The following is a 26,189-nucleotide window of genomic DNA, read 5'->3' on the forward strand; positions in this document are numbered from 1 at the left end:
GTTAGAATTGCTGGAGCCATGTCAGACTCCAAACCAGTTACAAGTGGCGTCCCACAAGGCTCAGTCCTGGGACCTCTCTTGTTCGGTATATATTTCTCGGAGGTACAGGCTAACACGGAAGGACTGTGGCTGACCAAGTTCGCAGATGACTGCAAACTGGGTGCCATAATCGACTCTCTAGCCAACACAAGCATCCTACAAAAGGGCGTCATAGAAACAGACAACTGGTGCCAGAGCCATAGCCTCAAGCTAAACGCCAAAAAGTGTATAGTCATCCCCTTTGGCAAAAACAAAGTGGCCACAAATTACCACATAGGTGGTAATCCATTAAGTACGGAAGAAGCAATTAGGGACCTGGGGACCCAAGTTGATAGCAATCTCTCATTTGACAACCACGTGGCCAAATTGGTTAGAAAAACATTTTATATAGCCCACCTAATCATGAAGGGATTCACATCTAGATCAGGGGAGGTCATCGTGCCTCTTTACTCATCCCTCATCAGGCCCATAATTGAGTACAATGCCCCTTTTGGGATGTACCTTACCAGACACCTGCAGCAACTGGAAAGACCCCAAAAGTACCTCACCAAGAGGATCAAAGGGCTCAAACAGATGCCATATGCTGCCCTGTTAAAGAAACTCCATCTCTACTCAGTGGCATACCGCCTGCTCAGAGGTGATCTGTGCCTGACGTATAAAGCCATGTCCAACCCGGAATTAATGGACATGCTGCACCTCAGAAAATCCAAATCCCATCGAGCCACGCCGAGAGACTTGAACCTCAGCACTGAAATAAATAGGACATGCTGGAGGGACAGATTCATAACCCAGAGGCTCCCTTCACTCTGGAATAAAATCCCAGTCCAGGTTAGGCAGAGTCCCTCATTGACTCTCTTCAAGAGGAATCTTGATGAGTGGATGGGAGATAGTAGGTTTACCCCGGGTATCACTTCTGTGTCACTCTTAGACAGAGGCACAGTATACTAACCTCGAAAAAGGGCATAGCAAAATTCATTTAAAATGGGTGGCGAAAGCCAAACACACTCTGGCTAGGCTTATAAATGCCCTAGGGCAGATAGCCTAGTATGAACCTATGAAAATTCACATTCTCTTATTCAGAAACCATCTCATGTTAAAGAGTATTGATCTTTTAAAATGCGTCCCTGGTTGTCCCTGATTATTTCCTGATCTGTCTGTGATTGTGGAAGTAGGCAGTTGTATGGATCATTAAAGGAATTATGAACATTATGTTGGATGTTTTATGTAAACAACATGTAAAGATCATTCTTTTGGCATCAATGGCAAGGTGAAGTATTGTATTGGATCACTAAACTTTACAAATGACTAATGACGGATAAGCCTTGAGCAGAGTAAGACGTACAGTAACAGTTTTCTGCCAGGAAGCAAGTTTAATGGTATTGTAAAAACTTTTCTCTCCTTGTACTTGTTATTTTTAATCTACGACTAGTAACTCCCTTTTACTTCCTTCACTAGCTCCTCCAGTCCACTCCCTAATCCCCCACCCACCTTCGCCAAACCATTTGCCGTGACACTACACAGCTATGTTCAAACCTTGTAGCAAAAAACAATTAAATACAGGTATTTTTCATGGAGCCTTTATGGATGTTATCTTTCATGAAAACCCTAACACACAAGTATGTGGAATTTCTCTGACTCCTGTTATGACAGTGTACTTTGTAGTGCGTTTGATTAACGATTATATACGTTACGTTAACATGTTAAGGCTTCACAACATTTATGGGTGAACTAAACTTCGAAAATCACTAACAAAAACGTTTGAGAAGCGTACCACCGTGCTCCTTCTTCTTTGTTAACACACTGCGGAACTTAATAGCTTTTGTTTACGTTTTGTATATGTCAAATACCTCACGTTTTACATGTCTACTGATTATGCAAAGACGGGATAGAGTTAAGTTAGTTAACAAAATTCGGAACAGAATAATTTCAGTACACTTTATTAAAATACAAACGCTAATGTGAAGACAAAGTTCTTTCACTTTTCTTTGTTGGAGTTAACCGAGTATTTGTTCCGGGAGGTTGGAGAAGGAGGAGGGGCACACGGTTCCATGTTCTATATAAACAATGAAGCTTGTACGCTTCCTGTTCACAGAAGGCAGCTAGTCGCCATATTTCGCAGTGATATGTGTACGGCAGAAGTTGCTGCGCCATCTCACCACTTTGGAGTTTCTTTTATAAGTGCTGTTGTGTTGATAAACAATACAGTACAGTATACACATCTATTATTCACATAGACTGATGCGCCTATAAAGACCCCCCACTACTTGGAAGGAAAAGGTGAAGTTTTTTTTAGAGGGTCTAAAGATTGAAAAACAAGAGCTGCTGCCATGGTAACCTTTACGCCTCCGGTATACCGTGCACCCGAAGATTGGGACTCGATACCACCACATTCGTCTCCTCCGTTTCTTGGTTCAACACAACTTGTTAAAGTAGAAAGAAACAGTAAAACAACAAACGCCTTAGACAGTAGCGTTAGACTGTTGGGTGCTGCAACCGATACTAAAAAGAGCTCTAGGAGGCTCCGTTCAAATCGGTATCGTCAGCATTTTCACCATCCCCATCCTCTTCGACCAAGCCCGCTGGGACGGAACAGCAACCACTACAATAACAACAACATCGGAGGAAGACTTGCTCAGGCGGAGTCCTCATCAAATAAAGGGAACGAGGAAGCATCTGTTTACCAAAAACACTGCAGAAAGGAGGTAAAGGGAACTGGTTTTGTTTTTTCACTTTTTGTTGGTTTGTTGCAGAGAATGTTTTTGTGGAGATTTTTTTTTAAATGTAAACAAGAGTGAGCTGGGCAGTACAATTGTATTATGAAGTGAAGCAGAGTAAGTGTCCGAATAAGTCCTCTATACTTTGATTTGTAGTGTTATAAATAGTATTAACTAATAAGCAGTGTTTAAACGTTAACTGTAGCAGTCGCTACGGATGTATAGCTTTCGGGTTTCAAAATAAGCTGTAGATAGTAGTTGTAAACGGTGCACACGAAAATTTAAGTGGGGAATGGTCTAGGAGATAACACGATCTTGGTATAAAGAACCTTCCGCTTTTTGAGTGACATAGGAAAATATGATGCAGTTAGTCTTGCTGAGCTGAAGAGCCAATGGAACTGCTGGTCGAGCATGGAAACGGCTAAAATTAGAATGGGGTGGAGCCTTTGGGAAGGTGTGTGTCTTAACAGAATTCTCCTAGCTGCTTGATGTGTTCCTTGTGTACGTGTAGAAAGAGCAGCTGTTAATGATTCGTTGTACAGAGTGTTTTCAGTGCCAGATGGTTTTGTTGTCACAGTTCCAGGGGCAGCACGTTTACATTTCTGTAAGGGGCGGGCATTGACCTACATAATGTAAGCTCTGTAACGAGAAATGTCTTTTTTCATAAAACTTGGAATATTACGCAATGCAACTAATTTTTACAGCCTTTTTTTATTCTTTGGATACCGTTCTTTGAGTAGTATTCTCCGTAAACTCGAGTTTTTTTTTCTCGTGTTAGCGTGCGAGAGTATTTTCTGTGTGCATTGTACGAGTTTTTGAGATGTCCTCTGAAGTTTCCAAATTTTGATCTTGATTAAATCTGAACTCGTTACTCTGTTTATATAGCGTCACATTATTTCACAGCTAAGTGGGCAGATCCGGGGCCCTTTTGAGACACGCCCGGCCAGAGGCATAGAGCAATGCATTGAATAATGTATATAGCCTTGTAAAGAATCGTCTATTCTAATGTTATTTGATATTGCTAAATGTGCAAAACCAACATTTAAAGCAGGAAAGCTGCAGGACAAAGAAACTACCAGTATGGGACAGGAATGTGATGTAAAGGAACTTGAGCAGGAAATAATGTATATATATTTGGGCACTGATGAAATATCGGCAGTAAAATATGAACAAATGCGAACAAAACTCGGGAAGGAATATTTTAGAAGACTGAAAACGCTACTGAAAATCGATCCTAGTGTCTAGGGACAAAGTCCAAGCTGAAAGAAACTAATCTGCTGTCTTGTTCTAAAACAGTTTGGGTGTGATTGGTCCTAAAAGGGGCTGCTGGACAGGAACACAAGAAAAGTGTTTCATGCTGATTAGATAATGTGTTTAAAAAAAAACGGTGCATACCAGGTTATATATTTCTCATTCTGAAGAGGGGTATGGGCCTCATTGAAAAATAATTACATGCAGTGGTAGGACATATCTTCTGGCTTTACCAGATCCAAACATAGCGAAAGTGTTTTAAGGCATAAGGAGAACAAGAAGTCTAGTTTGTGTTACTGTAGTAAACCCCTTGCTGTTTCGTGCAGAAATGGGCGTGGCCTGAGTGCCTTCCAAATAGCCTTGATATAGCATGCAAATAATATGTGATTGACATGTCATGCAGATATGCTAGTGACATTATGCATGTAGTGCTTGTTGACATACCCCACTGGGTGGGCAGTAGCAAGGCCCGCCCAGGTCACGCCCACCACACGACTGTAATGTATTTTTTTTTCCACGTTTTATGCACCCCACCCCCTGCAAATTAAATGTACCAACTCCGAAATCGCACTACTTTGAGGGGAAGGGGTAAATGATGTGTTTTATTTTCTAAACACGTTTCAGATTTGCTGTATCTAATTTGATGAAACGAATAAAATAATCTTCTCTTTAATAAGCTAACAAGTTTGCACGATCTGTTTACTGCATGCTCAGAATAACGGCCTGAAGCGTACGAAGAAAACATCAACATGACAATTCATGGATTTTGAAAACATTGGGTGTCCCTTGCTACTCTGTATTTCGGGGTTTAGGTATTGGAAATCTGCACCACACATACCTCTCAACTGTACAGATTTCCACAGAATGTCCAGATTTTTGCTCTGTTCCTCTGTTTTCCTGGCAGATCATCCCAGATGATCTCGGGATTGTTGTCACTAAATAATGACATACATTTGAGTTTCAGACATCAGATCCTTCAGAAAATGTATATTAAAACAAATCATGTTACTCTAGCAACTTTCAAAATATTTATAAGAGCAATATTTAAAATATGTCCCTATTTGTACCCGCATTTTCAAGCTTTGTACAGATTTTTTGCATTAAGAGGTTGAGAGGTATGGCACCACAAAACATTGTAGTGAATGAAGTTTATATCACATGATATCACCATTACCAGCAGTTCAAACATAGCTGCAAGAAAATTAGATATAGTAGTTTATGAAAAGATAAAGTAGCATTAATCACGGAAATTGCTATACCCACTGATTGCAATGTAACTTTAATCATAATTCGACTTGGAAATGTGGTCCATTCCTGTCACTGTACTATAAACCCAAAATACATGGAGAAGTTTAACTGAGAGAAACAGTGCAGTTGTGTAAAATCTTACCATAACGTTAGATGTCCTTGCCTTCACTGCTGCAGTATTCTTAACTATATGAGATTCCCTGATGCGGAAGCTTGATGTCCGGCCAGACTTCCAAAGACTTCTATTTATTTTATTTTACATTTGTTAACTGGGAAAGCCTGACTGGACACATCTATTTTCAGCGGAGGCCCGGGGAGAAAAGCTCCAGTAGCATGTCAAAAAGAAATTAGGCGAAATTGAAGTGCATTAACTCACCACAGAGTTTGTGTAGGAATGGGCGTGCCCACTGTGATTGACATGTGGGAGGGCGGGGATTAACAACGGCAATGACATGTCTATGGCCTTTCCATTCAAATAATATGATAACATGGTGTTGAAGGTGTTCCATCTAGTCATTATGCTAAGTATGAACATACCCAATTGTTGCAGCAGATTGTTCTATGGTCCTACTGTCCCTGTAGTTATGTTTGTTTCAGAGAAGGTTTGCTGTTATCTGGAACAAGGGCACACATGCTTCTGCCCCATCAGCAAACATAAGTGTTGCCGGAAAATGTTTACGGAGAAGCCTAACCACATGCTCACATTTATAGCAGATGTTCCTGTTTTTACAAAGCATTACAAATGTTAACAGACTGACCCTAACGAATTTGGACATATTTGGAAAGAGGAACATTTTTTCACGATATAACATGAATCACACCCACCGCAGGTTTGTCCCCTTTGTCAGTGTGTGCCCGTGGACAGAAATGACTCTAAGCATTATAGTGTGGGCTCATCGGTAGCTAGAATATTGTGACAGTACCGCTCAACCGACAAAGTCTCCAATTATATGAGCAGGGGGCCAAAGAAATAGGGAAATGTTTTTAATCTTGGTGTCATAAACCTAAAAGCCATTACTGGGCTAGCTGTCTATCTTAGCAACGTCGAATGTGTGGTATTTTTCAGTAAGTGCAATCATCAATGATTTGCCAGAAAACCACAAAGTCTTTAGAAGGCTCAATTGAAAAATGAGATGTGTACCGTGTTTTCTGTTTATAAATGAAAACTGTACAAACAGTACTTGCCTTTGTACTGTTGCACCGATTTGTGAAATAAAAAAAAGGATTTCACAGCAATCGCATCTGCATTTTTATGTTATGCGTACACTGTTTTTCTTTATAATCTGATGTTTTTGTGCAATTTTTACCTTTTGTTTTGGTGGAATTGAATACGCGTATGTTTTCTCTTTATAGATCTGTATTACCTTGTGTTATGGTGGCATCTTTCAATTAAACTGTGGGCGGTGCAGTCAAAATGCTCGCAGGTGGGGTTTGGGAGGGGCTTGCTACTGCGCATCTGGTGGGTTAATACACTTAAACTTCGCCAGAAATAATATCATACAGAGATATAGGTTCCGTAGAAACAAAAGTTATGTATAGACTAACAATTTATTTAGTAAAGTCAGCATACATCATTCTAGTAGTAGGGTTTATATAGAATATAAACACAAGAAAAAAAAATTTCTTTCTAAATCATGAGTACTCACAATATTTTGTTACAGAAATAACTAATGGTTATTAAGCCTTACAGTGAAAGAAATTGTGGGACCTGTAGTAGAATCCTTGAACATGGTATTGGTGCAAATTGACCTCTGATTTTAAAAGCTCTGCCAAACGTCATCATATGCACCCTGTGAAACATAGGGCATAAAGGTGACGTTCAGGCTTACTGATTGCTCCAGGAGGAGCACCAGTCTAAGGAACCCAAAAGGTAATGTGTACATCCAGAAGAGTAAAGAACTAGGGGGATGGAGGGAGGGAGCAAATACTGTAGCAATGAAGACAAGGACATCTAGCATTATGCTAAGATTTTACCCAACTGAGCTATGTCCTTGTATTCACTGCCACAGTATTCTTAACTATATGGGAGAGAGCCAGAGTGCAGGAGGAAACTAGGGAGAGGGAAGGGGCAGAAGAATTCCCTAAAAAAACGAAGAACTGAACTAGCAAAACCAGCCGTAGCTCTAGAGATACCATCCAACTTGTAGTGCTTGGTAAATGTATGCACAGCAGTCCAAGTAGCTTCTTCAAGAATAGAATTAGTATTTAAGCCTTTGAAAAAAAGCACCAGAAGAAGCCACAGCTCTAATAAAATGAGCCATAATTGAAAAAGGAAGGCTCTTGCCATGTAAAGTGTAAAAATGAAATAGCCTTAGAAATCCAAGAAGAAATATTCTGCTTGGATACAGCAAGCCACAAAGATCCTTGGATGAAAAGAAACAAATAACTGATCAGATTTTCTGATAGCATTGGTCACAATCCAAATAAACACAAAGTAGTCTGTGTATGTCCAAAGTATGCAGCACCCTCTTGCTGTCAGTTTGTGGAGAGGGGAAAAAAGTAGGCAGATAAATAGACTGATTTAGGAGAGTGCTCAGAAACCACCTTCGGCATAAAAGAAGGGTTAGTGCACAAGAGCACTCTGTCCTCATGAAAAATCAAAAAAGGAGGACAAGCCTTAAAGGCCTGCAACTCTTGACAGCTGTATGGCAGAAGTTAGAGCTAACAAAAGCAGAGTCTACAGGAACAATGCTACTAGGAGGCTGAAGAAGCAGGCTCAAAGGGAGCCTGAGTCAACTTCTCCAAAACCAAATTAAGATCCCAGAGAGGAGGAACAGGATTCCTTTGAACTCCAATATGAAGGACATCTTTAAGAAATTTTTACCTCAAATCTAGTAGCTAAAGGAGGAGAAAAAGGCAAGCAAGCAGAGATAGTTGGGCCTTAATAGAAGCATAGTCCAAACCAGCATTCCAGCATTGAGCAACTCACACACACAAAAGAACCAAAGAAGCCTCCATAGTGAGTGGGTCCAGGTTACAAGAGAGAGACCAAAAAAAAAATCTTTTCCATTTGGGTAAGTAGGATTTCCTAGTTGTAAGTTTCCTGGCCTCCTGCAGGACTTGGTAGTGTGCCTTCAGAAGAGTGTCTGAGGAATCAAAATCCTATTATCCACAGTGTCAGTTGAAGCATGGACAGATGGGGATGGATAAAAGATTGTCTGAAAGAAATTTATCTGAAAGAATAGACATTTTTAGAAAATTATGTAATGCTAGGAGAAATGGGAAACATTATAACAATGAATCGGCACTGGAATTGGATGGTTTGCTTTATGTATTATAAGGAAAGTAATAATTTAAAGAAGTATTTTTTGAAATGAGGAGGAATGATTTAATTTAAATGAAGAAGACTGAAAGAAAAGGTATAAAAATTGGAAGCCTTTAACAGTATGAAAAAATAGCCATGTGATCTTTCACATCCACCTAAGCTACTTCTGAGTCAGGCAATTGAGGTATTGTTTCTTAATTCTGTTTACTGTAGTGATTTGCTGTGTGTGTATCTGTATGTATATGGAGAGAGATGCACACAGACTCCAATGCTGTCTAGAATTTGAGTTTGTGATTTCCTTCGGCTGGATACAAAAGTAGTACTAAGTATATTTACTAAGGAATGATGCTGTGAATTCTTTTCAGTTGCCCGCCTAAAATCTTTCACGCGACTCTTTCAAGTCACTGAAGCTGGGAGTGGGGCATTTAGCTTGCCTCTTTAAAAAGGGATGTTCTGATGAACAAGAGCTTGTAGTAATTGGTCGTTTTGGACCATTTCCAGCTCTTTTGAAGTTCCCTGTTTAAAATCCGCCCCTGAGCGTTTTTTTTTTCTGGCTATACTACTCAGAAACAGCTCATCGTGGTCCTGCAGAGTGGTGCTAGCAGCAGAGAACTGAGAAGCGACTACTTTCCTGATCTAAGTATTTTTTTTTTGCTGTTACCTGAGAGACCTTCCTTTTCTTACTTTGAACAAGTTTAAACTGCTTTATTACCTGTTTTTTTGCATTGTACATTATCTGCACTTAAAGTTACATTTGGTCGAAAGTTTGTTTAATTTAACTGTTGAGGCTACCCACTAAAGTGAGCTAGCCTGTGTAAGTGATTTATTACTGTTTTTCCTGCATTTCTGTGTACTTTTTAAACTAAAAAACAAAAAAAATCCTTGTTTTCCCACCTTTCTCGACTAGTTTAGACCAGTATACAGGCTTTGCTGTATTCTGGACTGTGGTGCAGTTGGACAACACAGGAAGTTTCTTTGCTCACCAGTGGGAGTGGGGAGCCTTGAGCAGCTTATCTGTCCCTGAAGGAGTGACCTCAGCACAAGAGCTTGTAGTAATTGGTCGTTTTGGACCATTTCCAGCTCTTTTGAAGTTCCCCGTTTAAAATCCGCGTTTGCACGGCTTTGCGCGATTGTGTGCATAGACAGGCTTAAACTATTCCTGGCTCCGCCAGGTCTACACTTCAATTTTTCCCTTAAGAAAGCTCTACTTTCAACAAAATCAGTCTATTCGCTTTATCATAAGCCTAGCACTTGCTCCTAAAACCTTTCTTTTAAGTGAAGCACCCTTAAACTAACGTAAGCACTACATCCACCTACAACCCGTGCTAATACCCACTTCCCTTCAAAGTCCTCTCTCTGACCCAGTTACACATCACCCCCTTATACTATTCTGGCATGTCGAGTGGTATATTACTGACGTCCTCTCCAGTTCAGCTGGTTAATCTGGGAATCCTGAGACAGTGTTACAATTATCTCATGTACACAGACAACCCTCTCCTCCTCCCAACAAACACAAACACATGTGAGAGATGCAACTGTATAGCCAAACTGGAAGCTGAACTCTCTCAACACAGGACAAGAAGGACCAGACAGGAGGAGAAGGTAACCACACACACAACAAACCCAGTCTCACATAAAGCAACCACAACTGCAAACCAAACATAGTAACACAAAGACATACTTGGAGGCTCTAATAAAAAACTTACCGAAACAACAGAGGCTCCCAAAGCAGACATCCAAGAAAACACCACCTCAAAACTCTGCACAAGCAACACATAGTACACAAAGTCAGTGTGCCAAACAATCACAGCCCTTAAAGCAAAACACCATGCCTGATACACTAGTAATAGGTGACTCTATAGTCAGACACACTGACGTCCCGCTTACCAGGCTGAACAAAGAGAGGGTAACGGTGAGCTGCCTGTCGGGAGCTAGGATCCGCCACATAACACAAGTACTCAGGTCACTCCAAAGCAAGTACAAATATGACTCCGTCATTGTCCATGCCGGTGTGAATGACCTGAAACGTACCTCCTTGGACTACATGAAAAGAGACATAGAGCAGCTCTCTGATTATGTAGCCCAGGCTCTCTGATTATGTAGCCCAGGCCGGTATGACCCTGACCAGCATCTTGCCCTCACCAAGAATGATGCCACAATACAAAGACAAGATGATCAGCTTTAATAATTGGCTCAATTACTGGTGTCATTCTAGGGGAATCCAATGTCTGTCTGCTTGGGATGACATGCTGGACATGCCACGCTGCTTCGCAAGGGACGGCTTGCACCTGTCACCACTGGGCTTCCGGATATTGGCTAAGGCTCTTGCCACCCCCGTAGTGCCTTTTTTAGGCAAGGCTCAAAAGACAAACCCACCACCTTGGAAAACAATAAAGGAAAAAAACTAAGGGTAATGCTGCTCAACGCCAGAAGTCTAAATCTCAAGATGCAGGCTCTCGAAGCACTCCTCAGTATGGAGAGCATCGATGTCTGTCAGTAACCGAAACCTGGTTCAAGGCTCCTGAGAGCACCCCAGCCCTACTAGGTTATACCTCGTATCATGCATTTCGGCCCCAAAACCTGGGCCGAACCACAAAAGGAGGGGAGTGTCCATATTCATTAAAGACACCCACACCTCCAGGTTAGTGGCAATGTACGAAGCATCAGAGACCATCCATGTGCAACTAACTGTGGGCAAAACTGCTATACAACTTGTAGCATGCTACAGACCACCCTCACAATCTCAGGAACTCCATTCAGCCTTTCTGAAGACACTGGAGGATATGAATGTCTCACCAAATACAATCATATTGTTAGACTTCAACTACCCAAACATAGACTGGGTGCATTACTCAAGCCCCAACACCCTAGCCCAAAGGTTCCTAGAATTCATCAACTCAAATGCGATGGAACAACTAGTCACCTCCCCCACAAGGGGAAATAATATACTTGACCTGATCATCACAAACATGGGGACAAAATGCTCAACACCGGAAGTATACCCCTCACTAGTGAGATCAGACCATAAACTAATAACCCAAGATATTCATTTCCCACCTCCACCCCCAGCACAAAAGACCACAGTGAGAAACTTTTCTCAAAAGCCGACTTTACACTCCTTAGGACTGAAATGGTATCCTTCAAGCCCCCTGGGCCAGTGGAAACCACATCCCACACTGCTGAATCCTTCACAAATGCTTTCTACGGGCATCTCCAAGAATGCATGGATCATGCAATCCCAAATAAAACCAAGACCATTTCCACCAAAGGCAGGCATCCTATCTGGTGGACCCCAGCCATAAACAAACTTTATAACAAGAGAAGGAAGCTACTGCAAGACAGAGCAAAATCCCATAAAGGGAAGGCATCCCTGATCAGCACTAGCAAAAAACTATGTTCGCTAATAAAATCATCAAAGGCCAACTTCGAGAGAAAAATCGCTAAGGACACTAAAGATAATCACAAGGCCTTCTTCAGTTATGTTAGAAACCTGGGCGGAAACCCTCGGATATGCGCAGAGTTAGTTCATAACGGCAAAAAATACACTGAACCCACAGATATTGCCAACATACCGGCAGACAGGTTCAGTGCAAATTTCTCCCCTCCCTCTCCCCCAAAAGACGAAATAAATATCTCAGCTGAATGCAACCTCCCTGAAATCTCAGATGTCCAGGTGAGAGCTGCCCTCAGCAAAGCTAAAAATACAGCATCCATGGGACCTGACGGTGTCCCGGGTTGCGTGCTACATGAACTCCTAGAGGAGCTAAACCCGCACATAAGAACGCTGTTTAATCTTAGCCTTGCTACAGGATACGTCCCTGAACACTGGCGTACAGCTACAGTGGTCCCACTCCACAAAGGTGGCACCTCTACAGACCCTGGAAACTACCGCCCCATAAGCTTGACCAGCCAAGTCTGCAAAGCTATGGAAAGGATCATTATGGAACTCATAAACAAAGACATCGGCGACCTACAGACAATTGACCCTACCCAGTTCGGCTTTGTAAAAGGCAGATCCTGTCTTTTAAACCTGGTGGACTTTTTTGAAACTGTCACTAGAGCCATCGATGAAGGCAAAGCAGTTCATACAGCCTACCTGGATCTGGCAAAAGCCTTCGACACAATACCCCACTCAGGGATCATAGACAAGCTCAACAGCTTAAATGTAAACCCATTTGTCACAAGATGGGTTGCAAACTGGCTAAAGGACAGAACCCACAAAGTCAAAATAGCAGGAGCTATGTCAGACTCTAAGCCAGTCACAAGTGGAGTCCCACAGGGCTCTGTCTTGGGACCCCTCTTCTTCGGCATTTATTTCTCAGATGTGCAGGCAAACATAGGGGGGTTGTGGCTGACAAAGTTCGCAGACGACTGCAAACTAGGCGCCATAGTTGACAACACCAGCTGACACATGCATCCTCCAGAAGGGCCTCACAGAAACAGACGACTGGTGCCAGAGTCATGGCCTTAAACTAAATGCCAAAAAATGTATAGTCATCCCCTTTGGAAAAAACAAAGTACCCACAAATTACCACATAGGTGGTAATCCACTAAGTACGGAAAAAGTAATCAGAGACCTGGGGACCCAATTGAAAGTGATCTCTCATTTGACACCCACGTCGCCAAAGTGGTTAGAAAGACCTTCCACCTTGCCCACCTTATCATGAAGGGATTCACATCCAGATCAAAGGATGTCATTGTACCCTTATATTCCTCCCTTATCAGGCCTATGATTGAGTACAATGCCCCATTTGGTATGTACCTCACCTGACACCTGCAGCAGCTGGAGAGACCCCAAAAGTACCTTACCAAGAGGATCAAGGGTCTCCAGCATATGTCATATGCTGCCAGACTGAAAAAGCTCCAGCTCTATTCAGTAGCATACCGCCTGCTCAGAGGTGATCTGTGCCTTACGTACAAGGCCATGTCCAATTCAGAATTAATGGGCATGCTCCACCTCAAAAAATCCAAATCCATCAGAGCCACGAGAGCTAAAGATCTAAACCTCAGCACAAATATGAATAGGACATGCTGGAGGGACAGATTCATAACCCAGAGGCTTCCCGCACTCTGGAACAGGATACCTGTCCATGTTAGGCAGAGCCCCTCACTGACTCTCTTCAAGAGAAATCTGGACTAATGGATGGGTGATTGTAGGTTTACCCCAGGGGTCATCTGTGTGTCATTGCTAGATAGAGGCACAGTAAACCAAATTTAATTTAAATTGTACACTTTTTTGTATCATTACATGGGGTGGCGAAAGCCACATACACTTTGGCTAGGCTTATAAATGCCCTAGGGCAGATAGCCTAGTACTATACTATGAAACTATGAACATAAGACAAATAAAGGGAGAACAAAGGCTCAAAAATAGTAACAGGTTTTAATTATTCTTATAAAAGTTGCTTAAATAGGATTTATGTTGGAATGAGTTAATGAAATGAAAGTTTGGAACTCAAATCTATGATTTAGAGACCTTGATCTCTAATAAATGGCAACAAACCAAAAGTTTTGAAAGGAAACTAAAAACACTTAATGCTTTCTCCAACACCATTAACATATACTATAGCAAGTTTGAAACTTTAGGTGGAGGAATTATTTTGCATAGAAAAATATATATAAAAATATAGTAAGTAAAGCACAACAATTTTACAGAGAGCCCATTCTCCAAGTGCAATAATGCCTGACAGGGTGTGTGTTAATGTGTAATTAAATACCCACCCAGCGGCGTTGGGAGTTCACCCTGTCAGGCATTATTGCTTGCTTATTGTAACTGACCCAGAAAAAAAGCATGCTACGGAGTTACTGTCATTCAAGTCTAGAAGTTATATATTTTGTCCTGTACACACTTTTGACTTGGTGCTGTATGTCTTCCTCCCCATCATTTCAGTTAGACAACAGAGTTTTTATTTTAAATAAATGTATTCATAAAATACTTGTATTGCCTGTACTGACATTTAAAAGTTCAGTGAATTGTAGCCTTATCGGTCATAAAGCTTATCCATGAACTTCAGTCGATGCTTTCTCCACCATACCTCGGTGTTTATGTAAGCGGCTGCTGTTTATAAACAAATAATGCACAGTGTTGATCAAACTTTCCCCACCATATCTCACAACTGTCCTGATTTTTGCCTCTTATTTTTGGTCTGTTTGTCATAAAATTTGTTTTTTGACAAATCACTGGAATCACAAAATAGCCAATTAAGTATCAGACTTCATATCCTTCAGAAAAAATGAATGCTAATGTGTAATCTGTTCTACTAATTGTTTGTCGGTAAGCGAAGTATTTAAAATGTGTTACTATTTTATGGCCTTTGCCCCCTCCCCCATTTATTTTTGGCCTGTGCACTAAGGTTTGAGATGTATGTTCTCCACTATCCATGTTGCTTTGAAAAACAGTATTGCAGCATGTAGTTAACCACTCTTTCCTCTTGTTGGAGATCTTTTTGTTAGTGCAACATGTTTTACAGACAGTGTTCTAGTCTTGCTCACAGCACAGAGAATAAGTGATGTCCTTACATTCACTGCAGTATTCCTTACAAATGGGATTCTCTGCCATTTAGCCCACCATCTGGCCAGTTTACCAAAGTAACTTGGTGTAAGGTACGCTGAAAGTCACTTGCACACTCCTTGCGTGGGGTAGAGCATAAAGGTGATGTTCAGGCGTACCATACTCAGAACTTTTTTGCCACCAATCCAAATGCTGTTTTAGCCATCGGTCTGGTACCTCCATCTTTTTTTTTTTTTTTTTTTTTTTTTTTCCCCTCGTTTTTCTGTTTGGCTTTCCTGTGCTTACTCTTTGCTGGAGTCTTCACAATTTCAGTATTTGTTTTGTACTGTTTGGGGTTCGTGTCATCCAGGAAGTGTAAATGCAAATGTGGAAGACTGATTCCCTATAAAGACCACCACAATAAGTGTCTTTTTTGCCTAGGTGCTTCTCAGGACCATAGGTCTTGTTCAATTTGTCAGGTGTTTGTCCACAAAATGCTTCGTAGTAGGCTTTCTTCCCTTTCCTTGTATCTTGAGCACCAGTGTTTTAAGCTTCTTGCTGCAGACTCTATGGATGGAACTTCCTGCCCCGAGGGTCAGCCATCAGGGAAGAAGGTGCACAAGGTAAGACTTGAATCTTCGCTGTCCAGCCTCTGCCGGGAGTTTCTCCTGAGGTTATTATGTGCCCAGAGGCTCCACCCGGTTGTTTTGTCAGATTCTTGTACTGCGTCTGGGTTGGAAGCTGGTGAGGATCTGCCGGTGAGGATCTGGCAGGCAGGACGTCTGACGAGGCTTTGCAGGCATCTGTTTTGGGCATTAAGAGGGAACCATCGTTGACTGTTTCCGAGGGGTCCTGTAGTTTCTCTTTAGGGAAGTTGTTTTTGCTGTGGTTGTGGAATGCCGTCCTGAGTCTGGGTCTTCTCAAATTTCTAGGACGGATTTCCCCTCAAAAAAGAAACGGAAAACTAATCATGTTTCTTCTGCTCCTAGGGATCCACTTAATTCTTTACTGTTGTTGAAGCCTCCTCAAGGGGTTTCCGTTCCTGCTCCTCCTCTTCCCCTAAAAGGCCCAGATTATTGCGTTTTTCTGAGGTGGATTCTGATGATGCCTCCCTTGCTTATTTTACCCAGGTTCCTTCTCCTTTAGACTATGGGTGTGAAGAGGAGGATTCTCATACTCTAGATAATCCTTCTGAGGAAATTTCCTTTGGGGACATGATCTCTAGGATGATGGATTTTTTTAAGTGGGCTTGTGCCCAAGTTTCGGATATCCATAAGAGGTACTATGAGGTACTGCAGATGGAATCTCCTAAACGTGTGGCCATTCCTCCTGTCTTGCCTGCTTTATTGGATGTTTTTCCACTGCCTCTAAAGTGCTGGATTATCTGCCCCCTGCTCCCAGGAATTTTGATGGGTTTTATAGGGTGCCTGAGGATTGTTCCTTTTTGTTTAAATGTCTTGCTGCTGACCTCTCTCTGGTGTCTGTAGCCTCTGATAAGCCATCTCAATTGCTTCCTTCGTGCAGGTTACTGTCTTCTGACAAGGACAGTGGAACCATGGATAGGCTGGATAAGAAGGTTTATGCTTCGGCCACCGTAGCTTTTAGGGCTATTATCAGACCCATATCTCTAGGTATATCTTGGCTGTTCTTTCTCAGGCTTGTCAGATTCTTTCTGATTTTCCAGACTGAGTAAATCTTCTGCTCTTTCCTTGCTTGGGACTTCCTCTCAGGTAGTCCGTCATTCTGTCAAATGTAGTGATGCATCATAAGACTGCTGCTTCTGGTTTGGTTCTGCAGAGATAGTCATGGCTTCGGCTTCAACCATTGTCTGATAATATTAAGGCTAAGTTGATGGATGCTTCTCTGGATAATTCTCTTTTGTTTGGTGAAGTATCTGCTGGTTTATTTGTCTCTTCAGGACAAAGGGAGGACTATACAGGAGCTTAAGCATATGCCTTTGTTTCTCCTGTGCCTAAATTTCAGCAAAACTACCCTTCTAAGCCAGCCTTTGTTCGTAGGCAGTCTCACCCTCCTCCTAAAGGTAAAAATGTTAGTAAATGGGCTCCTCCTGCACTCAGACTGCAGGGATTATTAAGCCTTCCTTTCCTGACAAACCAGGTGCTGTCTGTCTGCCCATTCCCAGCCATATTCCTTTTTCTCATCGCCTTTCTCTTTCTCTTCCTGTTTGGCTGTGAATCATCCAGGAATCTTGGGTTCTGTCAGTCATTTTGAAAGGATACTTCAAGGTCTAGATTTCCTGGCCTCCTTTTAATGGGCATTCCTCAGCCTCCTCGGGAGCACCTTCTTTTTTTCCCAGAGCTTCTTCGAGACCTCTTGTCTCAGGGTAGTATTCAAGAGGTGCCTATGTCCCAAAGGGGGAAAGGGTTTTGTTCAAGAATATTTCTAGCTCCCAGAAAAGAAGGTACTTGGAGACCTATTCTAGACCTCTCCCATTTAAACACCTTTCTGAAGGTGCCTTCCTTTTGGATGTTGTCCCTTCAGTCCCTTTTTCCTCCCTCAGGCCTTTCTGGCACCTCTGGACCTCAAGGATACTTATCTCCATATTTCAATCCATCCTCTTTTCAGGTGATTTTTGCATTTCTCTGCTTCCTGGCATTTTCAGTTCTGCGCTTTGCCCTCTGGCCTTTCTACTGCCCCAAGGGTGTTCACTGAATGCCTCGCCCCTATGATTGCCTTTTTGCAGGCTTCAAGGGATCCAAATCTTTACTTATTTGGATGACCTGCTGATTCAAGCATCTTCTCCAGAGGTCCTTTTGCAAAATCTTAATTTTACCATTTCTCTTCTCCAGAACCTGAGGTTCACAAACTTCAAAAAGACTTCCCTGACTCCTTCTCAGGATTCATGTCTTTCTGGGTTGCAGGTTTCAAACAGTGCCAATGCTGGCATCCCTGCCTCCTCCAAAGACAGTAACTCTCATTTCTTTCTTTCAAACTCTTCTTCCCCTAGCCTCCATTACAGCCAGGGAGTTTGAGAGCCCTGGGGTTCATGGCTTCCACTATTCTGATGCTCCCTCTGGCCAAGCTCCACATGAAGATGTTCCAGTGGTTTCTGAAGTTGGTATGGCTTCAGCATGCACATCCTCTAGTATTTCCTGTTCCACTTCTCCTGTGTCTCAAGAAAGAACTTCTGTGGTGGATGAATGCAGGGCTCTCTCTTCAGCCTCCTCTTCCCTCTCAGGATCTGTTCACAGACTCCTTGGTTTTACTTGGACTGCTGTTCCCACTAGGGAAATCAGTTCTGAGGATGCCTGAACGTAACCTTTATGCTCTGCCCCACACAAGGAGGATGCAGATGACTTTCAGTGTACCTTAAAGTAATGGTAGACTTTTTGGTAAACTGGCTGGGTGGTGGACTTCACAGCAGGGAATCCCGTTTGTAAGGAATAACTGCAATGCTGAAGGCAAGGACATCTACTGTTATGGTAAGATTTCACACAGCTGTATCTTTATTTTGTCATGCTAACAGTGCTTTTAGCAGTGCAACAATAGAAGTGGGAAATGCACGAAGACATTGTATCTCTGTTAAAGAAATATAGAACAGAAAGCTTGTACTTATTGTGAAGCAGTACAGTGCTGGATTATAAAAGCAGGTGTAATGTGACAGGAGGTATAGAAGTAAACTATTTTTGAGCAAATTCAGGATAAAAGAACACCCCATCCCACGTCAGTGTAGCAGTAGTACTGTAAAAACCTTAATTACACCATCTTCATTATTACAAAATCATAGTAAGCACTTTCATATCCCTCGTGGGACTTGAAGTCTCCATGTGTGGTATGAAACTGCTAACTGTGTTTTTGTATGATGAGGTTTCAGAAACTGTAAGATGTCTGTGGCTCACTACTTCCTTTCTATTTACAGTCTAGTTTCATTCTTGTACCAGGCATTTGAGCAGGAAACAAGGTCATGTTAGTATGCAGAGTCCCGTGGCAGCCATTTTGTGGTGAAACATGTTAAAATAGTAGTCTTGATGCAGTAAATTGGCTCAGAATACAAAGATGCAAAGGGAATAACACTTCTGTTTCTTGTTTCTGAATGTGTGTATGTCACTTTTAGTACTGTATAGTAGCAGAATACTGTTACCACTGAAATGTTGATTTGTTTGAATTTTAACAGTAAAGCATTGTGCTTTATCTTATTCCTACATGACATGGCAGCTTATTTAAATTACTCTTTGCTCTTCAGATGCATGGAAATCTGTATAGTGGAATCTTAAGCTACAGTTTTGGATATTCTGCCTTGAAGCTGCTGTTGGTGCTGCTCCTGTTGTGAGCAACTGCACACACACTGATCTGTAACCCCCCCCCACACACACACACACACACACACACACACACACACACTTTTATTTTACGTTTGTTTATTGGGATGGTCTGACTGGATATATGTCCATTTTTAGCGGATGCCCGGGGAGAAAAGCTTCAGGTTAGTAGATTACATTACATTAGTAACATTTACAAATTATCATAGTTTACGGCCTTCAGTAAGGTTACAAACATTTATAGAACATGGTAGGCAACTGAGAGTTTCACACAGGGTTTACACAGTTAAGGACTTTATCCCGTAACGAGCTCTAGATATGATACAAAGCAAAGTCCTATACATTTTAGAGTCAAATGACAGATTTAATTTGGCAAGATATCCAATACCAGGGGGTGGGTGCGCACTTGAACGCGACGGGAGGAGGTGGTGCTGTTGGGTCGTGCATATGAAAAGTTTTTTAATGTCTCCGCATGTGCTATGTTGTTTTTTCTAAGGCTTCCTTTAAACTATCTGTTTGTAGAGAGAGGCTGCAGCCAGAGGATTGAACTACTCAGTTTTAAAAAAAATAACAGACATGAGCTTGCGTCCCTGAATTTGAAAGAAAAAGTTAGCGGATCTTAAACTTCTAAGTATAACATTTTTTTTTTCTTCACATCAGGTGCTGAAATCAAAGACCATGAAGTCAGAAAAACATCCTCATGGACAGCCTGTTCACAACTTACATAAATTGGAGCATCCAAGCAATGGCAGCAGACAAAGAAACAGGCACAGTATGCAATTAACAAAGGGCCCATGCTTGCTGAGAAGTGAAACTAGTCACCATCAGCATGTTTCTTCTGAGGTGCATACAAAAGATGTGAAAAAGCCTTTGGACAATGCAAATGACAGTTTTGCATATGTAAAGAAATCAAGCATTTTACCCAGTGTTAATTCCAAAGAAGGAGATAGCTATGCGGGAGCAAAATTCAGTGACCCACCCTCTCCTAGTGTCCTCCCCAAACCACCGAGCCATTGGGTGGGTCTCACAGGTCAACATTCCGACAGAAGAAGGGAGCTAATTGCGGTCCACCTCAAGACACTACTAAAGGTTCAGGGGTGACAAGTTAATTTCAGGGCAGTCAGAATTGACTTTGTCCTTGGTAAGAGTCATTTAATTTTGAAAAAGAAGCACTTCTTGGAGGAGTTGCAACAGAACGCCATACCATTTTTAGACTGCAAGTTTTACATTTGTGTATTATAAGAGGCCTTGTATACTAGGTTTTTAAAGGGTGTTTAATTGTAAATATTGTAATATGTGTAAATTCATGTTCATACTGTTATAAATTATAGTTTTTTTATAAAAGACTATGTATTTTGCACTGCCATATGGTAGATTTTATTATTTTGTTTATAAAAAGTGACAACTAAAGACTTCAGTACTCCAAAAGGCACATGACAATTCACAAGATGAATTGTAACTTTGCACAAGGTACTGAGTATGATTTTTATTTTGAGGCAGCTCTTAAGAGGAAAAACTGTATATTTTGTTGTAAATGAAGACCAAGACGAGCAGCTCTTGTAGATGCACTACTGAGAAGAACTACGACAACTCCAGTCAAAACTGTATCTGAATTTTTGACAGTTTTTTTTACAAAATGTGATGTTACTGCTGACTGACATTCTATACTTACTTTTTTTTGCTGCTTTGAGATTTGGTACTGCAGGCTTCTCAAGGACATCCTGTTGAAACCCTTCTTGTTGAGTTAGTTACATTATTCCTGTTAAGAGGAACTTGTATGAAGGAAGTTGGCTCTTCGTCTTCATTCAGTGTTCTCCGGTAGACTGTGGGTTTATCTGTAGAAATTTGTTTGGTTATCATGATTTGAACTTTTCTCTCCCCAAAATTTCTGTCTTATGTTACCATGTATGCATTTTTCCTTTGTGATGCACAGTCTTTCCTGTAAAATTAGGAACACGGTTCCTGTTAAGAAGAGTTTGACAAGTTAGGATTCCAGTTTTGTATTGCAAGCCTATTACCAGTTGCCTGTTTAAATAGTTTGTGTATGCTCTCCCTGTTGCACTTTGATTCACATTAACAAGTGGAACATAAAATTGGCAGCTAGTCTGTTGTGCCTCTCTCCCAACCTAGGTTGGAGTTCTGATGAAACCCATCCAGTTAAACTCTGACAGTTGTGGTGTCAGGACCTGGTGCTTGAGTTACATTCTTGATAACCGAATATATTTACACATCATAGTGAACACCCAGTTTGAACTGTCTGAATAATGAGCCAAGAATTTAAATTGCCTATTTTGACCAAAGTCTGGCTTATTCTTAATTTTAAATATACAGGCCTTAAAATCAGTAGCACATGTCTTTTGATACCATGCACGCATTAACATGTTTACAGAAACAAAACCCATTTGGTATGTTTTGCTGTCTTTGCAGCCTGTTTTGAGTGAAAGTAAAAATATTACTTTATTATGGTTGGCAGTAGCCAAGGATGCTGGCCGCCTTGGCTTTGCACATTGTTTGTACTTGAATTTTTTTGATGGATGGCATTCTAGTTTAAATGCATACTCCACATTGGCCTTTTGTACTTTGATTACAGTGGGGGAGAGAAGTTATAAAGGGCATTTTAAAAGTCCTGGGGGTCCCAAACAGATGACTAAAACTGTAAGTGTGGGGTGTGTCTGTTATTGTTTGGAATGTACATATTTTTACCACTGGAGAACACTGTTACTGATTTGATCTAGGAGAAATGTGTTGGCCCTGAAGTGCCATATAGTAGTGAATAAAAAATATAATTTGCAGGCTTAAAATCAAGGAAAGGCATTTTGTTGCATCATTTCTTAGAAATGTCATTAAAGTAAGTTTGTATCCCATTGTGAAAAATTGGATTTTTTAAACTAAATTAAATAAAACTTATTTGGCCTTCCCCTTAACTACTGTTTTGTCTGTGTCTATACATGGATCAAGAACATTTTTGTACTTTTTTCCATAAGAGAAATGCATATGAAGTGAAGATTGTCAGACACTGTCACATTTGTGCCAGTTTGCTGAGACAGTATGAAGTAATGGTGTTCTGTTTTGAAAATGGTGTTGAGGGTTGCTTTCTTGTTTGTACCAGTTAAACTCCCTCTAATGTATTAAAGTAGGCATCTCAGTGTCACAGTAAATTGTAGCCCAGCCATTCTATGCCCACTTAAAGCCCTTTACACTGTCAAACATTACACAGTGCAGTATTAAAACAAGCATGTATGGGGCTGAAAACTGTTGAATTAAGCTCTATTCCTGCAAAAAATTAGCTGGTTACTCCTGAACCGTGCAAGAAGCTATATGATGCTGCATGTACATGATGCTTTATTATTTCCATGCTGCTTAGTCATTCTGCTCCAGAGCAGCCCTGTCTTGTGCATCTTAACTGGAAATGGTGTGCTTAGTTGTGGCATACCTGGGATGCTGTCTTGACAGCAGTTCATTATTATTATTATTATTTTTTTTTTACTGAATGTAAGAAAGTTTAATTCTACACTTTCTTATTTCTCAGCAAGACTTTTTATTGTCTCCCTTTTTTGTTGCTGACTAAACACATTAGCTATTGCAGTAGATACATGAAGAAAAAACTGTTGTAGGGGTTTGATTTTTCAGCTCAATACCAGCCTGAAAAGTATATTCTTGTGTAAGTTAATCTATTGCAAAGCATTCTCTTGACATTGTGAGCCACTTACAGAAATTCCTTACTATGACCAATTTCCCCTTGGAAAAAGTGCTGTGATACCACTTGTGATGGAATGCCATTACAGTGAGCTGGAGTGGCTGGGAAGATTTTCTTTTTTATGCCCACACCCCTTGCAAGAGTATTAGTATTGGACTTTCATACGCAGTTTGGTTATATTTTTCCATGTGAAAAGTTTTAAAGGATGCATGCTAGATTCTGTGCCAAATGTGGAAATCTTCCAGGGTTTTTGTAGTAGTATCCAGACAATGACAGAAGTCCTATATTTTTGGTTAGGGTTTTGATATGATACTTGTATCATCTTTAAAAGATCAATAATTTTTTGCAGGGTAGCTATAAAGTTTAGGTCCTCTTCACAAGCCAGAAAGTGGGGTCTTCTGTTCACCTTCAGCGTGTTCTCATCTATTCCTTTTAGAATGCTATTTTCTGGGTATCAGGGCACCAAGGGTTTACAGTATCCATGAGTTCTGTTTTTTTTCATGGGAAGAGTCTGTGACCTTCCTGTTGTCCAAATGGTACCAGAATGTTTGGGGAGTGTGTCGTTTTCTGGCTCGGGCTTGTATTTTCACATTTTTTGTATAGAAATATATTCTTATACTCCATAAAACCATTAGATAATTTACCTTTCTTAGTTTTAATCACCATTCTTCACACTCCTTTCGATCCTGTAGGCTGTCAGATCATGATGTGGAGAGAGTAGTAAGTAGGTTGCTAAAATCACAGGCACTAGCTAAATTATTGTCTAGCCCTCCTCAACAGGTATCGGCTCCATCCACCTCCTTTTCTGTTCTCCTCCGACTCCATTGAGTTCGGAACCAGAGTTCGTTGGGGTTTGAGTAGTGGAACCGTCGGCTCCGATAACCATATCTCCTTTGGTTCTAATGTCTGCTCCGATTCCCTCGATAGTGCCTTCAATCGAGGAATCTGGATGCCAGGGCTCCCTCGGCTCCGAGGGGGCGAGTGGCATCTGACCCTTGTCCGACCCCGTTCTCCCTCTTGGAGCATCGATGCAGGTGAGCTCTGCTCCAATATTGACCTCGGAGCCATCCCCCTCAGCGCGGAGAAAGATTTCTATTTCTTCGGAACCGGAGCTTTCTCTGACTCGAGGCTGGGACACCTTTGAGGTCATGCGGAGTGTGCTGTCCGAGTCAGCTCCACTACCAGCCCCACCGGCTCCATCCCCCGTAGTGTCTGTGCCAACCTCTGGTCCTCCTCCAGACCCCAAGCGTAGGGAACCCGATACTCCAGGACACCCCATTGGGTGATGTCCTTCAAGAATGCAACTGCAGTCATAACATATGGGTTGTCCTGCCTCAGGCAGCCCTCGGTCGGCCGGATTCCAAAGTCTGGGTCCGACGTCGGCTGATGTCGCATTTCTCTCCGACGTCAGAGCGGCTGGAGTACATAAGCATCAGCCGACGCCATTTTCTCCAGTCTTTCTTGCCGCGCGGTGCCCGAAGCAGAAGCAGTTCGCAAGTGCCGGTCAGTCAGCTCCTGTATTCTTCGATTCCAAAGTCATCAAAAAAGCTAAGTACCCCGTTGGGGACCTTTTCTTGCCTCAGCCGATGTCAGAAATTACTGAAAAAGTTAACAATTGTCTTTCTTGTGGTAAACAAATACCTCATAAGGATTTCCACTCTTACTGTCTACCTTGCCTTGGCCCAGACCACGACGTCTCGGCCTGTGTAGCCTGTGCTCGCTTCAACAAGCGCACTCTCAGGCGCCGGGCGGAGTTCACTGAAGATTTTTTTCGGCGAAAAATTTGCCTATACAATGCCGTCGGAGCATCCGACATAAACTCCCAAGAAACGAAAAGACCGGGACCGACATCCTCGGCCCGCGTCTACCACCGACTCCACGCCAAAACCTACCACGAGTGCTTCAGTTCCTCCAGAGACGGTTATTCCACCGCTCCGAACCGAAGACACCGCATTACCGACAACTCCGATTCCGGATATCACTCCGACGCCAGTTATTGATTTTCCTCCGGATACCGAAACCAAGTAAATGCCCGAGACCATTGCTGTAGATAAGGTCACTCCTGCACGTGGAGCTGCCAGGCCTCCTATGGCCATGTCTATTAAGGCCTACACTAGGGCTAAGGCAGCCAGCAAGACCAAGCATCTTTCTGCTAAAGCCTTGCCTCAGCCTACTCCAGAGACATAAATTATGACTATGGCTGCTGACTTAATTTCTATGATTAGAGGTTCACAGGCCCATCCTGAGAGAGGATCCCAGCCTCTTCTGATAAAAGGCCCCGGGTTGAACCCTCTGACCCTATTCCTTCAGATGAAGATTCTGTGGACTCTGTCCACTCTGGCCAGGAAGAGCTCTTCCAGACCTATGAGGACTCGGATGCAGAGGATTCCATCCCCTCGGCCTCCCCTCCTGAGGATATTTCTTTTGGGGAAGTTCTGCATACCATGAGGGAACATTTCAAGTGGCAAGGCCAGGAATATTCTGATTCCAGAAAGCGCCTTCGAACTTTCCTTAAAAAGCCCCAGCACAGGCCCTTAGCTATTCCTCCTGTGCTTGATGTTTTGGATGATTTATATACTGACTCTAGTGTTACCCCTGACTCTCTTCCTCCTGCTCCAGCCAAGCCAGACAGGTATTACAGGGTCCCAGAAACACATTCCCATTTATTCAGGGCCCATACTGCTGATTTGGAAACTATTTCTCAGGGACCTAAAGGTGTTTCAGCTTCCACCTCTAAAAATCCTTTGCCCTCCAACAGGGAAGCTAGGTCATTAGAGAGATGGGGTAAAAAGGTTTACACCTCCACTAATTTATCTGAGAGCTTTGAATTGCCTTTTTCATATGTTACAATATCAGGATTTCCTGTTAGAAGATTTACAGAAAACATTGGCCTCTCCTGATCCTTTAGACAGGAAGTCTTTGCAGGAAGCTGTACATAACTCTCAGCAAGTAAGCAATCACTTCCTGCAGTGTGGATATGATGCACTGGAAGCTTCATGTAGGGCAGCTATGACAGGGGCAGTCATTCGTAGACACGCATGGTTAAAAGATCAACCTCTACCAGATCATGTAAAGGCAAAACTTCTGGATGCACCTTTGGAAAATAACAAGCTTTTTGGTGCTAATGCTAAGGATGTGTTAAAGTCCATCGAGGAAAAAGCAAAATCAGTTCAGACGGTGAAAGATTTCCTCCAGGTTCAACGCC

At 42.0% G+C, this 26,189-nt stretch overlaps 1 protein-coding gene across 1 annotated transcript; it reads left to right on the top strand.

Moving 5' to 3' along the window:
- Positions 1–2,115: 2,115 nt before the first annotated feature.
- PNRC1 (proline rich nuclear receptor coactivator 1) lies at positions 2,116–22,211 on the top strand. The gene is made up of 2 exons (XM_044066989.1): positions 2,116–2,741; positions 19,948–22,211. Exons 1-2 carry the CDS (start codon positions 2,367–2,369, stop codon positions 20,386–20,388), a joined length of 816 nt encoding a protein of 271 aa, XP_043922924.1. The 5' UTR covers positions 2,116–2,366; the 3' UTR covers positions 20,389–22,211.
- The last annotated feature ends 3,978 nt before the right edge of the window (positions 22,212–26,189 follow it).

The sequence above is a fragment of the Protopterus annectens genome, chromosome 1.part0 (genome assembly GCF_019279795.1).
Source record: "Protopterus annectens isolate FY-2018-M chromosome 1.part0, PAN1.0, whole genome shotgun sequence".
NCBI lineage: Eukaryota > Metazoa > Chordata > Ceratodontiformes > Protopteridae > Protopterus > Protopterus annectens.